This window comes from Sardina pilchardus, chromosome 8, assembly GCF_963854185.1.
Source record: "Sardina pilchardus chromosome 8, fSarPil1.1, whole genome shotgun sequence".
Lineage (NCBI taxonomy): Eukaryota > Metazoa > Chordata > Actinopteri > Clupeiformes > Clupeidae > Sardina > Sardina pilchardus.
Window position 1 is genome coordinate 34,461,880 of NC_085001.1, and position 26,415 is coordinate 34,488,294.

The 26,415-nt window shown below is 40.8% G+C and overlaps 1 protein-coding gene across 2 annotated transcripts in view; it reads right to left on the reverse strand.

Annotated features, from left to right (window-relative positions):
• Positions 1–25,717, reverse strand: part of ap1b1 (adaptor related protein complex 1 subunit beta 1) — a 52,613-nt gene extending 26,896 nt beyond the window's left edge. The window contains exons 1-9 of one of the 2 annotated variants that reach the window (XM_062543744.1): positions 25,634–25,717; positions 23,391–23,451; positions 22,761–22,866; positions 22,292–22,427; positions 18,011–18,256; positions 8,926–9,116; positions 1,723–1,944; positions 1,472–1,592; positions 252–347 (exon numbers count right to left, since the gene is read on the reverse strand). In XM_062543744.1, coding sequence (XP_062399728.1) covers positions 252–347; positions 1,472–1,592; positions 1,723–1,944; positions 8,926–9,116; positions 18,011–18,256; positions 22,292–22,427; positions 22,761–22,866; positions 23,391–23,427 — 1,155 coding nt within the window. In that variant the 5' untranslated portion in view covers positions 23,428–23,451; positions 25,634–25,717. Of the gene's footprint in view, positions 1–251; positions 348–1,471; positions 1,593–1,722; positions 1,945–8,925; positions 9,117–18,010; positions 18,257–22,291; positions 22,428–22,760; positions 22,867–23,390; positions 23,452–25,332; positions 25,418–25,633 lie in introns of those variants that run through there. The other variant, XM_062543743.1, reaches the window with a different exon arrangement.
• Between the last annotated feature and the right edge of the window lie 698 nt (positions 25,718–26,415).

Here is a 26,415-nt window from a genome sequence, read left to right on the forward strand (position 1 = left end):
GCTCAAGCATGTTGACTTAAATGTGCTAAGTAATGGACATCACTAAACTATTTGCACCTAACCTCAATTAATTGTCAGTCAGTCTCAGACACAGTCTTCATTCTTTCTGAATCTCCATTGTCAATCGTCCAGCAATCTTTAAATTTAGCTTTAGATTTAGCTTAGATTTGAATTCTGCAAGATGTTCCAGATCTTTCTTGAAAGTCTTTCAAAATGAGTGTTCTGCAGTGCGACAACTCCCTCTCAATTACCTCCACTTTAATTGCACAGCGACCAATGGCTCTCACTGCTTTCCGCACAAAGTCCACATCAACCTCTGTGGCATACTCCTTTAACTCAGCCAGAACCTGTATGTAAACCAAACATAAAAGTTATACACATCTAACAAATCACATCCCCCCAAAAAGAAAATAATAAAATAAGAAAATGTGACCAGTAGGAAAAATGTGGGCAGGGGGAGTGGTTGAGCACTGCTCTCCCACATCCACAGCTGAAGTGCCCTACAGCAAGGCAGCTCACTGCTCCGGGTTATTATGTGCTTCACCTCACTGTGTTCATTGGCCCTCATTTATCAACAGAGCGTAGAAACCAGCGTATATTTGAGCGCAGAAATCATCTTACGACGGGGCCCACGTGTGATTCATCAAACTTTCGTATCACTCCAATTCCAGCGTAAGAATGAACGTTTGTTGATAAATGTGGCGGCTGGAAACAAGCGTGATTTAAATATCACGCCCCTATATTATGCTCATTTTAATGGCCTCGCCCCTAGAATTTACGACATGAAGGTGCATTATACATCCAAAAAAGATCATTAGTGATCTCGAGCCACAGTGACGTCCAGCTGAACCTTGTTAATTTTGACAGCTAGAAGCTGTCATCAAGGAAGGCGGGAAACTAGAGCGATTTGAGCGCAACAGACTTTATTTTCGCAGAGAGAACGCATCATACTATAAATACATTAATTACAAAACCGTACGACACTGAAATTTGCCCTTTGAAAATAATTTAAAATATATATGCCTAGGCCTAATTCATGAATGTTGCGTTTGCCAAAGAGAAAGTAATCATCGCCTATGGCTATTCTAAGCCATGAAATGTGTCAATATAATATGATGCATTACAGTAAATAGGCTGCACATGTTCAGGAAAGGTGTTATGTCCGAGATAGTCCATCAATTCAACTATTCAACTTTCTAATGCACCGCCGATTTACTGCTGCGCGATGCTGTGCCGCCTGCAAAACTTGCGTACACGAGTTGAGACTAGACGTGAGATTTGAGCGTAGCCACCGATCACGTTCACATTGATAAATGCCATACTTTGCGTGGAAACAAGCGTACGCCTGTTTTACGCCTGTTTTTGGTCGTACGCTCGTTTGATACATGAGGGCCAAAACTAAGTAAAAACACAAACAGTGGATGTTTTCCACCGTTATACTGAACTCTTCCAGTTAAAGTCATTGAATCACCTGTGCAATGTTGGCCTGGGATGCCAACCTGATCATGATATCCAGCTTCTCCAGTTTGACATAAATAGGGTCATTATATTTCACAAAAAACACTTTCATCTCATGCTTGAGAATTTCAGGGCTACAGGGGATAGAACAAGAGATATGGTTAGTGTGCATGATTATCTAAATCTGTTCATTCTTTATTTATATTTGTGGAAAAAAAAGGTCCCCTGCTTCACACTTTGGCGCTCCAAAAATGTACCACCTACCGTTTCTGCACAATGAGGTTGATGTTGCGCAAGGCTACATACTGTAGCTCAGGTTCAGCCGACAACAGGGTGACCAGTGGTGGGGCCAGCTTTTTCAGCAGTGTGCCATAGTAGTCTAAATCCTTGGGCAGCATTTCCATGAACTTCATTAGCACCTTCACTGCCGACAACACCACTGCAGAGTTGGCATGTGATAGGCGAGGGGTGACCCGCTCACAGATACTTAAAAGGGAGGAAATTAGGATATTTTAGATATTTGTCAAAATACAGATTTAGTTTACCCATTTCTCATAGTCATGAGAACAATTACATCTTTGTTACTTATTTGCATTGATACCCTCACACCACTGCTAACCTTTTACTTGTCAGACAGCCCTCTATAAATACCTAGGTCATGTCATATCTGATGACTGGACAGATGACAAAGACCTCTACAGGCAGCACTGTAAAATTTATTCTCAATCTAACATGCTTATAAGGAAGTTTTCTATGTGCTCTGACTCTGAAGTGCTCTTTCTCTTTATTCAGAACCTACATAACACCATTATATACTGCTCAATTGGGTGAAGCTATAAGAAAAAAAAGTATTGCAGAGGCTTAAGGTAGCATACAATGATGCAATGAGGTTGCTACTTTGTGTTCCTAGTTGGCATAGTGCCAGCCAATTATGTGTGTCCACCAGAGTGCCTACCTGTAAGGCATTCTTAAGGCTTTATGTGTCGCCTGGACAAGTCAGAGAACCAAATTATAGAAGCCTTGGTCAACCCTCTGAAAAGCTGCTATAGATTCACTTCTAGGCTAAGAAGGCATTGGTGCAATTGTCTGTATGTCCTATAGGCTAATATGTGATTTCTTATGCATTTTGCATCTCCTTTCATACTATTTATTATGTATGTGTAATGTGATATGGAGCTGTGTCTGCAATACAGCTTTATATATTATAACAACAACAACAACAACAATAACTATTATTATTAATCATCATCATCATCATAGTCATCACTAGCCTAATTGGGTGGGGAGAATGCTATAATCAGAAAAGTTATATAGCAAAATAGACCTAAGTAACAAATGTGTAGCCTATAATGTTAGGCTAAGTTACAAAATGCAACCCGTGTCATGGAGCCTGAAGATGTAAATAAAACGATAAAAACAGGATAAATAACTTTGAGCAACTTTGGAGGAAAGTCGGAGTCTGTTGCTCACAGGCTGGTCACAGGCGTCTCATCACACATTGAAATTCCATAGCCTACATTCACGAAAGTGAGAGAAGCCACTGGCTGCAGCAGTGCAAGAGCAAGTCACATGTTCACAGTGCACATTGTCACACGCACGCCTAATGTTTATGTTTTGCACTGGTTTTGCGGCTACTTTGTTCAAGTGGCATTGATAAGTTAAACAGACATTTTTCCTACATGGTAACGTTGTTGTATGGAAAGAAAACATTAGCCTTGAGTATTTTAATATTCAGTTGTAAACAAAGACATCTTCCTATGTAGCCCAAGCTGTAAATAAACTGATGTTCGCGCTAAATATCTAATTTTATTGATTATGCTAACCGTTAGCATTTCAATGGGATTTCTCATAGACATTAGCCATAAGCTAACGCATTCGTTTCTATTCTGTAACTTGGAGTGATAGCCTATGTGACTGCACTCTAACAAAACATTGAAGGAAATAACTGAAATGTACTCTGTTGTTCTGCTTAGTTTTACAGTAAAAGTTTGAAAAGAATTTCAGCATCAGAGTTTCCCTTGGGAAATTGGTTAGCCCTATATCCATCTATTCTAATGTAGCTGGTTAGACTTTATCACACACAAGTGGGGGCAGAAGTGACAATGCATTGGTTGATTTGGTTAAAAAGTCACGGGTTGGTAATTGATTGTTATAGTCAAAATCACAAAAAATATCAAGATATTATTTTTTGCCCATATCACCCACCCCTATAGGCCTAAATAAAAAAAATTGACATTATACCAGGCTAGGCTTATATTACAACAAGTATTATGGAAATATCTGACTACACGCACACGCACAGGTTTCACCAAAAAAGTGTGTGTACAATCAGCTTTAAATTTGTATTTGTTTTGATTACAGTACATTGTGTAAGTTGAGATTTACACTAAATCATTTATTTAACTGCTACTGTAAACAAAATGCTAAATGTTTGCAAAAAAATGCTATGGCACTTGCGTTCATATGGCAGCACATTCAAAATAGAAATGTGATATTACTTTTGAATTCATTATTGAGTTTTGTGTATAATAATGCGATTAATCATGATTAATCAGGGAAATCATGCGATTAATCGTGATTAAAATTTTTAATCGTTGCCCAGCCCTACAAAAAAGTTATTACATTATTGGCTGGTTATTACATTATCGGGTGGGTTTAAAAAAAAAAAGTAGAATGTAATAACCGCAGCCAATAATGTCATAATCACCGTAGTGGAGGCCAAGAGGCAAAGGCACCCATAGTGTTTCTATTATTATGACCGCCGCGCAGCAAAGCATGATTAATTTTCTGTCAAGGATTCCCGGGACACTGAAAGGTCGAGGTGCATGAAACTTAGCCCCGCAAGGATAGTATGGAACCATTGTTTTTAGTTTTGATCCGTGCATGGACTATATTGGCTAATTTTTACATTATTGCCTTTATTACAATAACTATATTACGTTATTGGTTGTTATTAAGTTATTGGATGTTATTACATTATCGGCTGCTACAAGCTTCCTCTTTGGCTGCAGGGACATGGGGATGTAAAACCATTTTAAGTTGTAAGTGGCATTATGTTTCATTTGCAATCCATTCCATTCTGAATAAACAAACCACGCAGATTACATGCTCTGTCCGTGTTGGATTATTAAATAAGAATACTCTAAGCATAGGCTATTTCTGTAGTTCAAACAACTCTTACTTGTAGTTGAGATCGTCAGTTATAACGGCCTAGGAATTAAAAATTGTCGGGTTAAATAGGGCTCAAAATTACAGTTGATGTGTCAGGGCTCGGACAAACGTGCATGGGCAGGGTAGGGTAGGGCTTGATTTTCTACATTATACACGGTGTAGGTCAGGTCCAGCTTCCCCTCGACCTCATAGAATCAAAAATGCTGTCATACAGCAGCTTTTAAAGTAGCCAGTGTAGATCGTATCCATTTTTGTTGCTAGACATTGTAGCCATTTTGTGACCACTTAAACTTTGTAAACAACTCGTGATGCATCTAAGAATCGATAATTTTCTCCCACCCCTACTGCTAATCAAGGTAAGGTAGAATCTTGCAGTCGCAATACATGGATGTGAGACATTTTCTGTTTCTTTGTTCCATTTATGTGCATTGTGCTATATATATTATTCGTATGCACGCACTAGTCAAATGAGGAATACATTTCCAACACCAAACCATCATGTATGTAACATTAAAGATCTTTCACAAAACCTTGCAGGGTCACCATCATTTGTAATAATAAAAAAAAAATCATTAAAGGTACGGTATGGAATTCGCTTTTTTGGCCATTTTGGCGAAATCATTTGAAATCCTATTCCTAACCCACTTATAGCCACTGAGTTGGAAGCAGTGAAATGGAAATTAAACACGTCAATCATCTGTGGAACGGGCAGGGCTTGAAAAACTTCAGCCAATCACATTCTTCAGTGGCGCCTGCAGCCGTACGGCCGTAAGCACTGTGCACAAGCTCGAGAGAGACTCGAAAAGTTTGAGCGGGGGCGGGGAATCGGGAAAGGAATGTGCGAATGAGAGTTATACGGGGCGGGATTTGTGAGTGATCATGAAAACTGATTGGTTATTGGACAGATAAAAAAATAAATTGTATCTTTTTCCCTCTTGAAGTACGTGTCATCATCAGTGTCGATTCCCTCCAAATCGAAGAACAGCGAGCGACAGTCAGTCAGTCTGCAATTCTATAGCCTACACAGTGTGTGATTACCAGCATAGAAATGAGTAAACGAAGTTTCAAACAAATGAGTTTATTTCAAACATTTTCAAAAAAGCCTAAAGGCAATGATGCACAGGGGTCCTCTGCTTGCCAGCCGTCTCCGTCTCCGTTAACATCTGAAACGGCTAGCGGCCAGGCTGAGCCACAGTCCTCCACTCCTCAAGCCGCACCCCTGAGCAGTAATGCAATACCCGGTGCTAACTGTCCAGACCCCTTGCAGGAGCTGGCTGAGACGGCAGTTGTCACTGAAAGTTCACAATCTAACTCAGCATCCTCTCAATTCAATCCCACCTCATCTCCTTTTCCCTGTTTTCCCTCCACGTCAATGGCAAATGCTAGCAGTTCATCCTCAACTTTCCAGACAGATGATCTATCCCCTAGCTCTGCTTGTGCTAGTCCCCGGGTAGTTAGTAGCCCACTAACATTAGCATCAGATTTATCAGACATTGGCAAACTGGAGGCAAATACTCTTAAATTTGCATCTGACTCCGTCAACCTCCATGTCTTGCAAACCAGATTCAAACCATCCAGAGGGTGGATAGCTCCTTCGACACTGATTTTCGGCAAACAGAGAAAAGTGCCAGAAGAATTTTTCAATGAGTCGAATTATCCAACCTTGCGCTACAGTCTGTGTCAGGATAGCTTGCTTTGTGTTGCATGCATACTGTTCTCGTCCAGTGAGTTGATTCTCAGGACTAAGCCACTCCGAGATTGGAGCAATGCCAAAAAAAATAGTTGCGAAACACATAGCCACTCAAGCACACCAGGATGCCCAGTTGTGAGCTTCAGAATTTGTCAATATATGCACAGGTAGAAGGCGTCCATTTGCGCATCATTGGATCGCTCTCATCAAGAAACAACAGAGCGCAACAGGCATGCAGCAATCATAGACCTGATCAATATGTGTGGTCAGCAAAATGTAGCTCTCAGAGGCCATACCGACGAGCGAAGCAATTTCCAGGCTTTTTTACAGTACCGTGCAAAGGGTGATACCACCCTAAAGCAGTATTTACAGCAGGCGCCTGCCAACGCAACTTATTGTGGCCACCAAACTCAGAATGAAATAATTGAACTGTGTGGGAAACAGATTCAATATACAATTCTTCACAAATGTAAATCTGCCAAATGGTTTTCCGTCATTCTAGATGAAAGTGCTGATATCAGCAATTCTGAGCAAGTGTCATTGTCCGTGCGTTACGTTCATTCTGACGCAGGAAACTATTCCTTGAGAGAGGACTTCTTGTGCTTCATCTCCACTGCTGAGACAACAGGTGAGGCATTAACAAAGATTGTGCTTGACCAGTTAAATGAATTAAAATTAGACCCAAAAAACATGGTCGGACAGGGCTATGACGGCGCAGGCAATGTCAGTGGCAAGGTGCGAGGGGTGCAAGCCTGCATCAGACAGCTGTATCCTGCTGCTACCTATGTGCATTGCCGAAATCATGCACTGAACCTGGCCATAGTGCATTCCACACGAATCCCACTGGTTAGAAATTCACTGAACATCGTCCAAGACATTGTGAGTTTCATATCTGCTTCCCCCAAACGCCTACATATATTCTTAGGTGACCAAAGTAACCAACGTTTGCAAAAATTCTCTGACACTCGCTGGTCCCAACACGATGCATGCATTGCCACTGTGATTCAAAATTATGAGCGCATATTCGTGACAATGGCGAGGCTACAGACAGAGGGGGACTCTAAAAGCTGTGCGGCGTCCTCCCTATCCAAATCAATGGAATAATTTGATTTCATTATAAGCATCACTGTGATTCAGGGTTTGCTTCAGTACCTTACGCCACTCAGCAACAGTTTGCAAAATCCTGAATGCGATCTACCAACAGCTGAGCAGCTGACCAACAGCTGAGCAACTAATGCCACCGCCTTAGTGACACTGCTTCAACGCAAACGAGATACAGCGTTTGCCAAATTATGGGAGCAGGGCTGCGCGTTGGCAGCCACAATTGAAGTTGACCCCTCTGTCCCCCGCATTGTGGCAGTCCAGACAAAACGGTCGAACACACCCACATCAACTCCATATGACTATTGGCGACTGAACATTTTTATTCCATTCATTGACCACCTTACAACCGAAATCAGAGACCGAGTCTGCATCGCACTGCCGCGCTTGAAGGGCCAGTATTTGCTGCCAGACAAACTGTCCTCCTTGACCGACACATTATGGCAGGAAATCAAACAGGAGTTTGAACAACTCATGCCTGATGTAAACGGTGCCAACACGGAGCTAGAGCTGTGGAGACAGCTCAATGAGTTACAGCCAAAAAGCAATGACATATGCCAGGTATTGGGGAAATCGGCACATTTTTACACAAATATTCATTCGATCTTGAAAGTCTTGCTGACAATGCCAGTATCTACGGCCAGTGCTGAGCGGTCATTCAGTACATTGAGGCGTCTCAAGACTTGCGCAATACAATGACGAACGTTAGACTCACCGGCCTTGCCCTCTTAAACATTCATTGGGAATTTACAATTGACACCGAAGAAGTCCTGAAACAATTCGATGCAACCGGCAGAAGGAGAATTAACTTTAAATAGGCTAGGCTTATTACACAGTTTTTCATAACCATTTTATTAATGCAACTGCGTTTGGTTTAATCAGTTCAATCAGTTCAAGCAATCAGTTACAGTTCAAATGTGTTAGCGCTTATGTTGTGCGCTTATTTTACGTGTTGGGGAGACAGGGTAGCCTATAGCCTACTTCGAATCACGGAATTCGAATGAAGCTTTCAGTTTTTTTGTTTTTTTTTTTGGGGGGGGGGGGGGGGGGGGGGGGGTCTCCGATGTCTGTGCGTACCTTGAAATTTAATTCTGCAGGCGGCCCTGACATTCTTGACCCCCTACCATAATTTCACAGCTCGTTCGTCAATCTAACGGTCTTCCTCCTCATCCCCCCCCCGAACGAATTCCGAACGAAAGGGGCGATAGCCTATTTGGTGCTTTTACGATAATGTATAAAATCATCTGCCTTCGGGGATTTGTGGAACCATTAGCCTACCTACAACCCTTTGGAGGTGAATAAAGAATGTAAAACTAGTTGGCTAAGTAACCTGCTTGGGGAAGTTGATGTGAGCGATTGTATGGAGACCAGTGCTGTACAGACGTGCATGAATGCACGTCCATGTTGTTCGGAGGGAGGAACCATTTGGGTTGTGATTTTTCAAAATCTGCCGGCCGTTTTGCGAATTCCATACCCAACCTTTAAGGGCTTGTGGATAATCTCACCTCTGAGACTCACGGTCATCTCTGGGTGTGTAGTTTGCAAGGCAATCCAAGATAAAGATCTGTCCCCATTCAGTGCACTCATTCAGAGCAGTCAACAGCTTGTTGATAGACTGGGGATTGAGGTCAAGCAGGTTGCTGTTAGGGTGGGATTCGGCAATCTCAGAGAGTGCTGCCACAGCATTTGCCACAACCTAAACAAATGAAAGTTCAAGTTTAAGTTTATTTTTATGCTTTACACTTTATGTATGACAAATTAAATAAAGCTTACTACTTAAAACACTAAGAAATATATAAACAGCAATGTAAAATAAACAACTTCAACAGCTACAAAACAATTACTTCCAATCACCAACAATCACCATTTTAATGTCAATAATGTATGCACTTATGAACATTTTTGAAGAAAAACGTCTTTAGTTGAACAGTGGGGTATACTACGAATCTCTCTGAACATACCCAGGGTTTCTTTGGATAACCTGGATCGACAAATATGAAAGTTGCAATCAGAGTTGAGTGGTAACATGAAACTCACTCACGGGTGAATTTGTCAAACTAGGCTTTCAGCTCAGATCTGTGCGCGTTCTCGGGGTTTGGGTGACTTTGGCCAAGACCGCCTATATTTAAAAAAAAGATTACTTCCGCATTTATGAGCGGCAGTGTAATCTATGGTGGTCATTTTTAGTGTCTAACCTATAACATCAAAAAAATCGATGGTCATCAGATATCGTATGGTATGCACGTCCATAGTAGTGATATATCTACAGTAGTTAAAAGCGCCTTCGAGTTTCAAAATGTTTGAAAGGCGGAGCTGCACCTGTAAGATGTATGACAGAATCTCACACGAGATAACTTAGTTTTTCAAGATAATTGATTGGTCAGTGGTCAGAGGGTGGTAGTTTTTCACGATTTGAGCTATAACTTAGCACATAACCTGCTCCCGACCAGGTTTAGTTGCGAGCATAAGATACCATGGTGATATAGCGACACTATAGGATCACTAAACTTAATACCCATGTTGAGGCTTTGTGTAGCCTTGATATGTCTAGATAGCCTAGATATGTCTAATTTGCTTCGTAAGATACCCCACTGGTGCAGAATAGCAAATAGACAATAAGAAGCAACTTGTCAGGGTAAAGCATGGGAAAGGTCCATTGGCTATAGGGAGGGAAAGTGAAAACCAGCGCCCCAAGCAGTTGCATTCCTATCGAAGAGGAGCTCCAATTTAGTAAGCCAAATCCGACATTTATAATGTGAAGCAAGTCTCTCCCTAGAAGGTGAAGGAAATTTGAGGGAGCTGGTGGGCAGAGCATCCAACGCACAAGTGGCACAGTTGAGGTTCTGAAACCAGTTCCCCTTAACACTAGAAGCGCCAAGCGCCGGTCATTTGACCGCTGACGCGTATTACTAGAAGTGCCGTGTAGGTTTGATCTAGATATACCTAGAACTGCTGGGCTGCGGTCTTTTGACCGCAGTGATTACAAAAAAAAAATATTTTCACTCGATTACATTCCAGGACGACTTTTCCTAAATACGCGTGTTTTATCACCCAACATTTTTGCATGATCAAAAGCACACTGGTACAAGCTAGTTTAGAGCTATTTCTGCTGTGTTATATGTGTGTTATATTTGGCTAAAACTGCCAAAATCGTTTTCATGCTAGGCAATACAGAAAACGGGCTTAAAGTGTAAAATACCGAAATATTCCTTTAACGAAAACTATGATGAAAAATGTTTGTCAACGACCGTTTTTTCGAGACTAAGATGTAGGCGATATGGAATTTTTTTTATCACCATATGTTTTTCCATATTGATCGATTCTCGATTCTTAGCACAATAACGTTTTGCAGATGATGCTAATGTGAGGGACATCCTGAAGTATGACCAAAAATGTATATCACTGTATTTTTCAAAACGGTTTAACAATAGGCCTATGACTTTTCCATGCATAATCAGGTGTTCTCAGCATTTTCTGCTGGATGAGCAAGGAATTACTGCAGAAGGGATTTAGGATGGTCTATTACTGTAATGATCAGTGTTGGTCATCTTACTTTAAAAAAGTAATTAGTTACCGTTATAAATTACTTCTGCCAAAAAGTAATTGAGTTAGTAACTCAGTTACCACACTGTAAAAGTAATTAGTTACTCAGCAAAGTAACTGACGTGATTTTTTATGTTCTAAAACGCTATTAGGCTATACGTATAACATCTTTAACGTCAAACATATTTATTATAGCCTAACTGATTGAAGAATAAAAACTGTTATTAGTGGGTGGAAGTCAGAACGTGCGCATGGGATCCGCCCACCCAGCCCAGGCCCGGGAGATGCGGGAGGATTCCTGGTGGGCCGTTAACGTTTTGGGCCGGTCTTATTGTGAGCTTAAATATATTGTTTCTGACGATTTGCTGCGCTCTCGCGGCACTTCAGCAGCCAGGGCTGTGCGGTCGCGGCCACTTACTCGCAGTTTCCCAAATATTAACAAAGTAGCACTCACAAAACTGTTCGGAAGTCGCAACCAAGTCTATATTTGCAATCTACAGGAGTAAATGAACAACGGCCCTGACGAAATGTAGGCTATGCAGCAGAGACGTGTAATAGGCTAAAAATTAATTTTACTGTAAGGTAACCCCCGATATCAAAATCCCTCAAAAATAAAATAGGCTATCTTTAAAATGTATAGGGTCCTCCTTTGAAGATAACGTTCAGTTTCAGTGAAGTAGCCCTGTGAGAAATCCATTTATGCCTAAGCTATCGTGGCAAGTTCGCTCCTGAAGTTGGAGGTGGGCCTATAATGAAATTATTTCCAGATTCCACTCTGATGTACAGTATCTTGGTAGCTATGCCTAGTCTGTCAAGGGTGATTAGGCTAATATGCATTTATTTATTAGCGCAGGGGAGGGTATTCCATCCTATATGATCCTATCCAGTGAACGCGCTTCATTCAGCCAAATTGTAGTAACGCGACGCTTTAAATTCTCAGTAACGATAACGGCGTTGCAACGATGAGAAAAGTAATTAATTAGATTACTTCGTTACTGACAAATTAACGCCGTTAGTAACGCCGTTATACTTAAACGCCGTTACTACCAACACTGGTAATGATGAGTGAATATTGTAGAATAATTCCACACTAATAGTAATAAAGGTTTATATGGCCCCAAAAATGATGCTGTTTACAAAGAAGAGGGACTCATGATTCTAATTAAGTGAGGAATCAGAATGCATAGACAATTGCAGTCAAAATACAGATCTTTTACTGTGCAAATTTCTCAAACATATTTTATAAACTATACTTGCAATACCAACTTGCAATAATTATACTTTGGTTCAAGTTCAAGCTCAGGTAGCCGTACATTACAGTTTTCAAGTAAATCTAAAAAGGAAATATAAAGTGTGACTTAGTTAACCCTTTGGGCGCCGGGTTATATTTTGAAAAATACTAGATTTTGATATCTAAATTTCAGAATGCTCTGGCTGGAAAGTGGTTAGAGATGGAGAAAAAGTGTAAATGAGACAAATGTTAGGAATAACCTAAAGTTTATGTTGAGAATAAATTTGCTCATCTAATTTGCATATTATGACGTCATATGGCGGCGGCCATGTTGGATTTTGTAATTTTCAGGAAATACCTGATATTTTGAAAGAGAGTTGAACTTATTTCATCAAATTCAACCTCTCCATCTATTTGTTATGCTGTCCACATACTGTATGAAATGAACAGGAAAAAGTAAATTGTAAGCCAACAGTGGTAAACTAGAACTATTACTATACCACAACACTCAAACACAAAAACGGAAAAAGAAGTCTTTTTTCTCTCTCTGTCTCCACCACCACCCCATCTATTGGAGGACATTTTTCTTTTCTTTTTTCTTCTCTTCTTCACTACTATTATCATTATAATAATTATAGTCATTATAATATGATAATAATAATAACAGTAACTGTTTTTTAGCTGCAGAGGCCTAATCAGTGCCCATCTATCCACATAAACATTTGTAGTATAGAGTGTGCAACATGTAATTGCAAAGCAAAGCACAGAGACAATAAGAGCAATATTGAGGTGCCCTCAGAACTATTGCCAAACTGCAAAACTCATGTAAACAGTAAAACAGGTCAATGATTGGGCGCACCTTGAACAGCCTATCATAACCTGGCTGGCCCCTCTCGACAGAGTCATCATTATAGGCAAAGAAAGAATGATTTCAAATTTGTTCCTACACATCACTTACACTTACACATACACATCAAGCCTCTCCCACGCCCACCTCTCCTATTCATGGGTTTCATCAGGTCCCTTTCCACAGGTGTAGTAATCAAGCACCATGCAGTCTGCATTGATAATCAATGCTTGATTTTATACACCTGTGGAAAGGGACCTGATGAAACCCATGAATTGACACCGTGACCGCGAGTGTCTCTGCCTCTGCCTCCGCTTACATTTACCAACGGGTTGAAAGACTCTGGGAGCAGAGATGAACTCGTGTGTGTGTTGTGCTTTGGTAAACACTGCCGGGCACGGAGGCACTGTGACCGGCGTGGTAAAACGAGTGAACACTAACGCTGATCCCTGCGCTATTCTTACCACTCCTGCCACGTCTAACATCCATGAATACTCTCATCTATGTTGGGCAAAAAGTCGTGTGTGTGTGTGTGTGTGTTTGTGCGTCAGTTGCTGCGTTTACATGACAGCTTTAATTCCGAATAAAACCAAGTTAATTCTGAATAAAAGTTAATTCCGCTTTAAAAGAGACCATGTAAACGCTTATTCCGCTTGAAAATGATTATTCGGAATCAAACTTAATTCCGATTTAAGTGGTTGGTTTATTCCGATGTTAAAGCGGAATTAACTCCCCTCCTTGATCATGTAAACCTTTATTCCGATTAAAAGTTTATTCCGTTTGTTTGGCGCATGCTCGTAGAAGGAGGAAGAAGACGCGCATGCTCGTTTCATTGCTAATTCGGCTCCGTCTTCTTCCCCCCTTCTCCGACAGTCTTCTCCCCCTCAGCTAGCAAACGTGAAGCTTGACAATATTTTCGAGCTGCCGGTTAAATAGTAGGCCTATTATCAGAATTACTGTGAAACCCGTTTTCATTATGTTATTGTCCATGCTGTAACGTTAACCCGAGATGACAAAAAAGTTGCTAGCCAGCTAAAGTTTGTTTTCTTCCGGTAGGCCTTATTAGGCTACGTTCATGCGCCACCTGTCCAATCGGAACCCTTCCCGACCCTCAGACGTTCAGCGGAATACAATAAAGCGTAATTAACGTATGTTCCATGTAAACGCCAATTCGGAATTATTATTTCCATGTAAACTTGAAGGAGAATATTTTAATTCCGATCTATTTAATTCTGAATAAACTAATTCAGAATTAAAAACATCATGTAAACGTGGCCAGTGTCTGTGTTTGTGCTTGTGCATTTGCCTCGCGTTGCCTAGCATCTCCACGTTGCGCAACGTGGCTATCAGGCTTCCTAAACGACCGACCGTCATCTCCCAAAGTCAGATATTCTCCTTCAGAATCAGAATCGGCGAAACGCTTCGCCCACGTCTCCCCCTGTGATCACCACTAGAGCTGGGAGCGGAGATGAACTCGTGTGTGTTATGCTTCGTAAACACTGCCGCGCATGGAGGCACTGTGGCCGGCGTGGTAAAACGAGTGAACACTAACACGGGTCCCTGCGCTATTCTCACCACTCCTGCCACGTCTAACACATCCATGAATACTCTCATCTATGTTGGGCAAAGGGTCGTGTGCGTGTGTGTGTGTGTCTGTGTTTGTGCTTGTGCATTTTCCTCGCTTGGCCAAGCATCTCCACGCTGCGTCTTTAGATAGGCAAAGACGCAACGTGGCTATCAGGCTTGCTAAACGACCGACCGTCATCTCCCAAAGTCAAATATTCTCCTTCAGAATCAGCGAAACACTTTGCCCACGTCTCCCATGTGATCAGTACTAGAGCTGGGAGCAGAGATGAACTCGTGTGTGTGCTGTGCTTAGTAAACACTGCCGCGCATGGAGGCACTGTGGCCGGAATGGAAGCTTAGAACGAGTGAACACTAACATGGTCCCTGCGCTATTCTCACCACTCCTGCACGTCTAACACATCCATGAATACTCTCATCTATGTTGGGCAAAGGGTCGTGTGTGTATGTGTGTGTGTCTGTGTTTGGGCATTTTCCTCGCTTTGCCCAGCATCTCCACAGGTTGTCTTTGCCTAGTAAATTACAAGTGGTTATCAGGCTTGCTAAACGACCGACCGTCATCTCCCAAAGTCAGATTATATCCTCCAGACTCAGAATCAGCGAAAAGGAGCCCTATCACGTCAGTAAATGTAAACTTTTTGCTTGTCATCTCGTTTAAAATCGTGCTAAATCCAGTAATACCGCTTCAGCTAACTAGCTCCGTGGCTAACTATCTCCGGTTTTTCATCAACAAGTTTGAGTTGGATTTCCTCGAATATTTTGCATTGAAACATGACGTCATTGTGCTCTCGGGTCGAAGTATGGGATGTCTGCCAACTAGTGGTGGGGAGTGTATATGAGATTTAGCACTCTACTCGGAGAAAACCGCTGTTTTATTCAGTAATGCGTGATGTCGCATGTGGCGACTTTGGCGCCTAAAGGGTTAAGAGACTATTTGCATGGGCTTGACTACTTTTAACAATATGAAATTCTCTGATAATGCTTACTCTGTCAAAATAGGCCTATCAGAAACATGCTGTATTGTTATTGTGTGGTTTACATATTATAGCATTAGTAGTGGGCTAACGTTAACAGAATTCACGTGGATGTCTTGTTAGCCTACACAGCTTCGATTCGGTTCGCTAGGCAAAACGTAAGTGCACTGATGAGAGTCAGGATCATGTCACTGCCAGCTAATAATTGCTTTACTTGCTACCTGGATAATTTCAGCGAATATTATTAAGGTAAGATGGATGATAAGATCATTAAGCTTTACTGTGTTCGGTGGGTTTTTAACTACCAACATCGTCTACTAGCCAGCTAGTTACAGCTGTTCACCAGAACAATCTTTTCTGTAGGCTACCGGAAAATAACTTTCAATACAGTAAGTCCCGAAACGTTTTTCTTTAACTAAGGAAACCATTTAAGGTATTATGTGCATACAGCCATCAATAAATCCGTTATCAAAGTAAACATTAAGCCTTAAACGTCATACTGAAAGGGAAAAACATCCAGGTGTTTCGTGCAACCAGAGAATGTCTAATAAGGGGAGAACTGCCACTGTCGTTATACTTCCGGTTTTGAAATGGTTGCAGTTCCACGCTGGTTCCATTCGAGGCGCTCACATTGTGTGCGGAGTACAGAATGCATGGAGGTCTATGGAGCAATACCCCTCAAAATCCACTTTTCTCAAAATATAATTTTTTGTCAATTAATTTTAATGTTGTTTTCTAAAGGGGATGCAAAGAAATTCCGTATTGCGTGGTGTTGGATTTTTTTAAGTCACTTATTTGCTTTAAAACGCCTTTTAAAATGTAATTGACGTCATACACTCAAGCTTCATTAGCAGAATGCTAGCGTGGTATGGGCAACAACAACTTAACCTGTAAGAAATCGGAAGGACATAACAGAGCCCATTTATGGAGAGCCGGTCCACTCGCTATTAACTCCATTGTACCTGCATTGTACCTGCAGTTCCGGTTGCAGTTCCACTAGGGGCGATCACGAGCAAGTGATCAAACAATGGGGGTCTATGGGGCTAGACGGCTAAATTGGTCTGTTTCACCTGATTGTCATTAAAAAATCGAAGATTGGATTTTAGTTTCTGCAAGCTCAATATGGGTTATAGGTCGAAAGTTGAATGAACAATTACTTATGGCCCTTTGGTTTCTCACAGGCTTGGTCGTTGTTGCCCATAACACACTAGCACCCTGCTAATGAATGACGTCATTGACACGTTTGAAAGGCTTTTTAGAGCAATAAAGGGACTTAAAAAATCTAATACTCAGCCGTGTGTATTTTCCTTGACCCTCCTTTCACATGCAATATTCCGATTTCTACACAAAAAATGATATCCAGAGAAAAGTGGATTTTAGGAGAAACTCCATTCACCTCCATTCATTCTCCACTTGCTCGGGACTGCCCTCTAGTTGCAGTACCATGCGGAAGTATTCAGCGAGTGGTCGTTCTCCCCTTATTAGACATTCTCTGGACATAAGTACTCGTTCATTCAACTTTTGACCTATAACCCATGTTGAACTTGCAAAAACTACAATCAAATCTGAGATCTCTCAACGACAATTGGGTTAAAGAGCCAAATTTAGCCGTCTAGCTCCATAGACTCCCATTCATTCTGCACTCAGGAGACCGCCCCCAGTGGAATTCTGGTGGAACTGCAATCAAAAGTCGTTACAATGGGACTTAATAACGAGTGGCAAGGCTCTCCGTATACGGGCTCTGGTGCAACTTTACTGTTAACTTTCACCTGCGTGTGTTTAGAAGCCCAGCATTGAAAAGGGTCCGCCTCAAACACTGTCGCTCGGTGCAGCTTTCCGAACGTTGATTATTAAAAATTCATATCGAATTATATGTCCCAAGCATATTATCGAAATCGTTAAAAAAAAAATTTGAGATTGAATTATCGCCCAGCCCTACTAAGACGAAACTTTGACAAGCTAAAAATAGACCTTTGATAATAAAAACTAGACGAAATGTAGGTTTCGTTTTCGTTGACGAGACGGGACTAAAATGTGTACTATTGGACATTCAAAATGCATGATATTTTCCCCCAATTGTGTGCTTGTCTGTCTATCAAAATGCATCCCTGTCATTGGTTGAATTGGTTGAGGGATGTGCGCAGCTTGAAACCCAGGCAGGTGCCGCTGATGCCCCAAGACGATGACGACAACCACAATAAAGAATTTAAACATTTAAGCACAATGAGGCTTTGATCGGAAACAAAGATTAGATATATAGACATACTTTAGTTATAACTCAGCAGAAAGGAAAACAATGCACCGTAGGCTAACAAGAGATGGAGAGACGGCCTGTGGCCTTCATACAGGTAAAAGTGTCAAGAGTGAAATGTTTCTTTACAAATTTCAACAATTGATACAAATGTAGTTACCATGGGATTGGAGTCAGAGATGAGGTCCTTCAGAGTGTCCAAAAACCCTTGGTCTTCCACCAGCTGGGCATTAATGTCATGAAGTTTAGCAACACAGACAGCAGCAGTCTTCCTCACATATGGGTCCTCATCTTTCAAGCACTTCCTTAAAGGCTCACACAAGTACTCTGTGATCTTATCAACACGAATACATCCCATGGTGCGTACAGCCAAAGCACGAATCAGGGGATTGGGATCTTCACAGTCCTGATGAAGGGGAAGAAAAGAGCAATCAAACTGACAGACTGATTGAATACTATTCTTTTTATTTTTAATATATATATATATATATATCTAAAAGAAAAGAATATTTGTATGATCTATTAAGAACTAAAAACTAATCAAACTTAACATACACACACACAGACACACACAAACTTCATTATTTAACACTAGAAGCGCAGCGCCCCTCTGACCCACTTATACCTAGAAGCGCTGCGCCCCGGTCATTTGACCGCTTTGACGACCTACTAGAAGCGCCGTGCTGTTGTGAACTACTTAAAGCGCGGCGAGGCGGTCAAAAGACCGCTGAGTCCTTAGACTGGGAGGCTGTTACTTACACATAATGACAGCTAGATGGCGCTTCGTGCACGAATCAAATCGTTTGAATACATTTGTCAGACTGTGTTGTCTGTGGTTGTTTCATTATGACATAGGCCTACAGCACGTTTGAGTTATCTGTTCATTTATTTGTGTTGATTTGTGTTGTTTGAGGAAAAAACTCTGGAGGAGTTCTTGAACAAACCTTGAGCAAACTTGACTTTCAACTTTTTCATAGTATTTCATTTTTTATATTTCGTTTTTACATTTTGTATGCTAGCCTACTTAGAAATCTTGGCTATTTTAAAACGGAGGCATAGCCTACGCGTTCTGTAATTAGGAGCCTGACCCGACAGGAGGGGAAGGATGAAAAATGTCGACCCAACACCGGTGTTGTTGGATCTCGAGATCCGTAACCCGCAGTTCGGGTTTGGGCAGATAATCTAAGCTCTAAAATGAATGGGTGGCTAGTTCTAATTCACTCCCCAAATACACTTCTATTCATTTAATAGGTAGCTATGTTCGCGCCGCCGAAAATGACCAGACCGAACAAAGAGCCTAACCTAGTTTCAATTACACAGTAGCCAGGATTTCATGCCGCATTTTACAGGCTACCGCGGCTACTTTATAAGACAATGTTCATTCATTTAGGGAGAAGCATCTAGGGTCTAGCTACCTCGGAGGGAGGGAGATAGAGAGAGCAGAAATGCTGAGCAGGCATATGCGCGAGAAGTAGCCTAGGCTAGTTAAAAATGATGAGTGAAAAAGATATTCTCCGTTTTGCGAATGTGTAGGCTATGTTTCGATGTCTGCTGAAAAACAGCTATAGGCCCATTAACACACATTAACTTTACAGAGGGACAAAACCGTAGCCCACTGGTTAAAGCTTCAGCCCTTACATCAAAGAGTTGCTGGTTCGATCCCCGACCTGGGTAGGCTATGGTAGAAGTACTTTTGAGCAAGGCATCAATAAAGTATATTCTATTCTTTTCTTTTCACACAACTAGGCCTACACGCACGCTGGCGAATTCGAACATTCTAAAATGCGCGATGAAACATGATTGCGCATTCTTCCACGAGTTGCATGTAAACAACAAACAGCCAGCCTACAGCCATGCAGTGGGGGTGGGGAGGCATTTGTCAATGGCACAGTGATGTCTGTAGCCTAGACCATGTCCACACGTAGCAAAACGACCCCCACCCCCTCAGTGAACTGGTTAGACGTGTATGGGGGAGGGGGAATGATCGGTTTCAAATGGGCTATGTTTGCAATGGACAGTGTGTTATGTAGCCTATAGACCCCGAAGCCATTTGCTTTGAGAATAACGGCTGGCTGAAGTTTTCATGGCTGATGATGGCTTTAGTTGCCACTTCATGTCTACAGAACATGCAACTGAGTCCTGTGTAGCCTATCGTAGCAACGAGCACAATACTGATAGTGTATCCAGTGGGAATCGTTTATAGGCTCGCGTTTATTTTTCGCGTGTGTCTCTGATATAATTATTTTTAGATGCAAAAAGTCTAACTGGCTTAGCCAAAGTTTGTCAGATGGCGGCTCAATTTGGCTTAGAAAATTATTGGCTGGCGAAATTATTTTTCGTTAATGGTAAACAAATTTCAGAGAGCTTGTTATTAAAAAACATTAACAAAAAATAATTGTTCGTCGACGTTCAAAGACGGTGAGTGAATTCAGTTAATGAACTATAATATTACGTTTCTGCCAGGATGTGAACACGGGTCTCCAGCGTCGCAGTCAGGGAAGTTAACGCTGCGCCACTTGCCGTTTTCATTGCACTGTAACGTAACTCAATCACTCTAGCAAACAAGTAATGTCTCAGTCATGCTCTCAGCAAAATCTGGAATAGAGGGCCGTGCTGGTGTTGCTCTTTACATCCACCAACGACAATGAGAGTGGTTGTGTGGCGATTTTGACAGTTCAGTCACTTGTGCGAAGTCGTAGGCTACTCAGAAATGAAAGCCTACCTGTAAAGTTTGATTTCGTAGCCTACTTGTAATTTTTGAATTCGTATTTTTTTCCCATCCGTATTCTGATGGATAAAATACACACAATATATTTTATGCACGACTGGACTCATTTGAGAACTCACAAATATTTATTTTATGCACGACTACAGACAAATACGAACGTGCATCAAATCTATGACACGAATATATTGACAGCTATCTCACTCCATACAAATAGAAGATAAGATATACAACTATGAATGTACGTAGGCATACGCGCCCTACGTACATAAATAGGCTACGATGGACGAATTTCAGCTGAAAATATGTTTTACACATGTAGGCCTGCCTAATAGAACGTCGCAACGTTTTCAAAACAAACTCGCATTTTACCACTGTAAATCGCCTCCATAGACTATGCCATGTAAATGAAAAATAGTTATTAAAATAAATCACATATAATACATATTGCACATATATAAACTATGTTTTATGGTAAAATATTATTCTCATGCCCGACTGTCAGGAAACCCTTGCGACATCTGCTGTGAGAAAAGAGAATAGCAGCCTGGACAAACATGGCCGAACGCGAGACAACATAGTGTTGTCACATAATGAGCGCAAAATAGCTCTAAACTAGCTTGTACCGGTGTGCTTTCGATCATGTAAAAAGTCTGGGTGACAAAACACGCGTATTTAGGAAAAGTCGTGAACGTAGGGTCCTGGAATTTAATCGAGTGAAAAGATTTTTTTTTTTTTGTAATCGCTGCGGTCAAATGACCGCAGCCCGGCAGTTCTAGGTATATCTAGGTCAAACCCAGACGGCGCTTCTAGGAATACGCGTCAGCGGTCAAATGACCGGCGCTTGGCGCTTCTAGTGTTAACCACAGGAGATAAAAATATCATTACCTATAGACCTGAGTGTATTATAATGTGATTTCATGGGCAAAGTGATGAAACACAAAATCTACATCAAACCTAATAAACTTCTATTCATGCAACACTAATTGTTGATGATGCATTGGTTCCATTTAAAACTGGTGGAAATGCAGGTTGGTTTGCTGGATAGCACCAATGTTTAAAAGATAATGAACAGAATTAGTTCAAGAAAGCATTCTCTGTTGATCTAAAAACCCTAGGAGGAGCACAGAGTCACGATCCAAATTGCTAGAAGTTAAACTCCAAATGGGAAATAGAACCCAGAATATTACAGTGGCCAGTCATGCTCGTCACAATAAAAATGTAGAACACAATTAAAACATTTGCACTCTGAACCTGGATGATTTAAAAGCTAAAATGTTGGAAAAATACATAAGCAGTCCTTCCCAGATGTACAATCATAAGACTGAGTGATAAGTATTGCCAGTCAGAGGAAAAGGAAATCTGCCAATAAAGGATTCGTAAAGAAATAAAATGCTTCTCATAAAACTGACCTTCTCATAGAAAAATATAATTACTAGGGCGATGCTGGATGGATTTTTAATCCCATTAGTGCAGTGTGTGAGAATATTCAATCGTTCAAATAATCATTTAAAAAATGTCTTGGATTGGTACCAAACTGGGCAAATCAAAGGGATATAGGGACAAATTCACAAAAGGTTGGTCAACCACATAGAGCACTGAAAAATGCAATGGCAGAAAGCAATAATAATAATAAACAAAAACCATCTAAACAACAAATTCTGCTAATAACATGAAAATGACCATAAAACAGTCCTCTAAAGATCTGTGTAATACCTTCACAAACGTGTTGACAGCCATGATGGCCATGTCCGGCTGACTCTTGGCATAGTTCATCAGGTACAAGTAAACTAATTTCTTCAGTTCAAGATTGTCAGTTTGCATGCAGTTCACTACATCAGGAAAGAGGGCACTGTTGAGAGGAATTAAGACCGTTTTTATTACATATAAAATGTTTGAGTTATTGTCATACATATCAATACTACCGTACATATGAAGAATCATCCTTAGATGTGTTATGAAGATTAACAACAGGTAATCTATGGGAATGAATCCCTACATTATAGTCAAAAGTAAACAATATATTTCAAATATTACTGCCAGTTTTTGCCAGACACTTGATAGAATATTGCTTTTGGTCATTGCTTTTGGACTGAAAAGATTTGTCCATTTGCCATCGTCTTGAAATTATATGACCAACCATTAAGACAATGTATGCAAATGCACAGAAAAATTATCACTTTACCTGACATCTTTTCCCACAGTCATAGAGGCGATCACCTTTTTCACTGCCTCCTTCTTCTTTTCCTTCTTATCACTATTAAGCTCCGCTTTCAGCTCAAAAATTTCACCTATGGAAATATAGACACACAGACAAACCATTAGGGATGAACAAGCAATTGCATTTGCGATGATATCGCGATATGATCAAACACGATTTTCTAACCGCAAAGGCTGCAATTACACTGTGCAATATGTGGGGTCATATACTTGCACTACCCGACCAACTCTGCACACCGGTGAAGAAGCAAAAAACAAACTAGAGGACCAGTTAACCGTGCCAAGAAAGGTACTTTGGTTGAAAACAAACCTCTTCATTTGTGATTTGGGGCTATAGCATACGCCAGTGCACTTTGATTCACGTAACTTAGTCACGACTTTCAGAAAACAATTTCAACGCTGACATTAGCTGTTGACGGCTACTGATCATGTGCAGTAGCGCTGAAAGCTGCACCGCTGCTGAATATATTGTAGGGAAAACACTGAAACAATATCAATTCCTCTCAGTTCTGACCTTGTGAATGTTCCATTAAAACTAGGCCTATTAGTACCAAATTACTGTGCACTGTCAATATAAAATAAGAGAAAACAAGACCTTTTTTGGTAGTAGTGAAGTACTTTGAGTCGGTCATCTTGGATCCAATGTGTCTGTTCTCCTGCAAAAGAGAGGAATATTTAGATATTTCCTTACATGGCTCTGTGAAATATAGGCAAGTAAGACTGTCAGGTTTTTCAAAAGAACAGCCTGAGTTCAGCCTACTGGTCAGACATTTTCAGTTAGAGGCTACTCCAACTCAGCAATAATGACAGCAACAGGAAGTCTTTTCTGTCCACTGCAACGAATCCCAAAAGGCACAGGAGGAATTATCTTCTGATCAATGGAAATTGTACACTTGTATCGCACATTTAGAGAGTTTAAGACAGGTCTAGTAGTTTGTCTATTTGAGGTATTCTCTGCCTGCTTAAGTCTTTTGTGCAAGTTATGTGTTTTTATGGGATTTATAGGAATTTTTGCTGTAGCATTATGCCCTGGGGATTAATACTGTACATACTGTAAATCTATCTATCGTCTATCCATCTAAGGAAAAGTACCAGTGACAAAATGTTTTCAAAGGGATGTTCTTGCCCAACTTAATCAGAACCATTCCACACACACTGACAACTCTTCCCATTTTGCTGTGCATACCACAGCAGTTTCTATTTCCTGTTATGTGACAATACTGCAGCACTGTTAACTGAAGAATCAGATTTCCTGACAAAACACAAGCCAAAGAGGGTTCTGTGTTTCCTCTACATTTTGTGACTGCTGTCCAACGGACTTCATGGCTACAGAACATGGTCATAGTATACCATAGCATGGTCTTATCATAGCCTGCTTGAATAGGTATAGTGTGGCTTACTCAGATACAGCTTCTGCTGTCAAGATGATGATGATGATGAAAGAAAAGCAGTTCTAGAATGGATGTGACATTTAGACTCTTCGAGCATGGAGCAGTTGAGGGACAGTGAATTAATTTACATGTTTAATAACCATTGGTATCCTACACAATCTACTGTATCTTGTGATGCTAGTCAGGAGCAGCAACACATTAGTTTTGCCATATTTTAAAGGCTTAAAGCAGAATTGAGGTAGCATTGTTGTAAGTTTCCAGCAGCTTGTTGCCCGGGTTGGCCACCCAGGTTGTGATCCTCAGACATCATAGATTTCATTTTTGTATGACAACCTTTTACAGCAGCCCATGTCTGGTAAACCCCCTTTGCCCCCTGGGTACCTGTTCATTATCACCTGTGAACTCGAATAACCTATACTGCTACTCGGCCTGGCTCGATAGTGGGTTTGCGGAGCCTAACGTTACACACAGGAGGCTAACAAGCAATTTAGCTACCAGATAACTGTTTTTAGTTTTGTTTAACAAACCCACAAGAAATGACACTTAGCTAGCGTTTTGATACAATGCCTCAGGGAAAACATGTTAATCACCAACTTAACGAGATCCTTTTATTCTTTCCGGATTCCACAAATCGACGTATCTGGGACGTAAACTAACGTTAGATGTTAACGTGAATGTTTCTTGAGGCTCGTAGCTACAGGAATTGACAATGAACCTCAAACTAATAACGAACAAATGACATCAATCGCTAACGTTAACTCAAGATAATTAAAACGTATAGTAAATGTTGATTTATCATAAAGTTAGCTGGCTAAATGAACATTCAATGGTACACGGTCAAAGAGAAGTTTCCATAAGGTAACCTCGGGTAAGTAACGTTAGCCAAATAGTGATAATCACATACTTGATGTGCGTGAAATATAACCTTTACTCAGTTTACTGAACGATGTTATCTGACGGGTAGAAGTATCTTAACAATGTAAATCTTAAATTGCCATCTAAGAGAGTCAAATGACATTAACGGTAAAGTTTACTAGCACACATTAGCTTGCTAATGATATCGTTAGCCGACATTACCAGAGAAGCCTCAATACCAGATCCATTTCAAAACACAAGTGTATAACAGTATCGGTAGTATTTACTCACGCATAACTGACTTGCCCACTCCATCTTTAACAATTTAGTAAAGGTGGTATATGTATGATTTTTTTTAAATGAAGCGTTAACTTAGCTTCTGAATAAACGGATAACGTTACGTTGGTTTGCTCAAACTAACGTTAGCTTGTGGCATGACATGACCTTCTTAGTCGGAGCTTAAGGGAGTATTTGCTCGCATAGTTAATCCTTTAATCTGTTACCCTATAGTGGATACTGAGGGCGCATGGTAAAAGGCACAGTGAAGTTAAAATTCAACACAATTGCTCTGAAATCGCCGTAAAACGCTTACCGTTCAGAAGTGTTTGGCTTCACAATATCGCTCACTCCCACTTTTTCTCGTCATTTCACCCTCACTTCCGGCTTCCGCACTGTCTCTGACAGATGGGATTGTGTCACAATTATGCAAAATCAACATAAATTAGAAGAAGGGGGCAAATGTGAATAATCGGGCTAAAGGTACTTTGATAAATTTGTATTTAAGAAATCTAAATGTTTCTTGTGCCCCCTTTTTATGTCATCCCACTGCTAAGCACTGCTAAGTCTTTCTAGAAGCACATTTGCTGATATGTCTTGAAAGGTAGTAGGCCTAAGTTTGTTTTTAGCCTACTACAATAATGATTAAGTAGCCTATATGCATCATAAGAAAGATGCAATGCCCATTTCAAGTCAAAGTCAAATGTAGCTGGCCTAGAGCACATGTCAAACTCTGAGTGCGGCCTGCCAAATCATTTTATGTGTCCCACGAGAGTTTACCATTTAGAGTTGAGCTTACACTTTATTTTTCACTTAAATTGTTGTCTTTGATGGCTGAGTAATGATGAAGGGTTCTTAAGGCCCGTTCACACCAAGAACGATAACGATAACGATAACTATAACCATAACGATAAAAGCGTCCACACTGGCCAACGATAAGAAAAGTCTCTCCTTGTGTTAATGAATGTGATGGCTAGAATATTTTGGGTTCTGATTGGCTGTTAGCTTTTTATCGTTCTCAAAATCGCTCTGAAAGTGATCAGCAACGATATCGTTCTTCATGTCGTTATCGTTATAGTTTATGTGTGAACGTTGTCA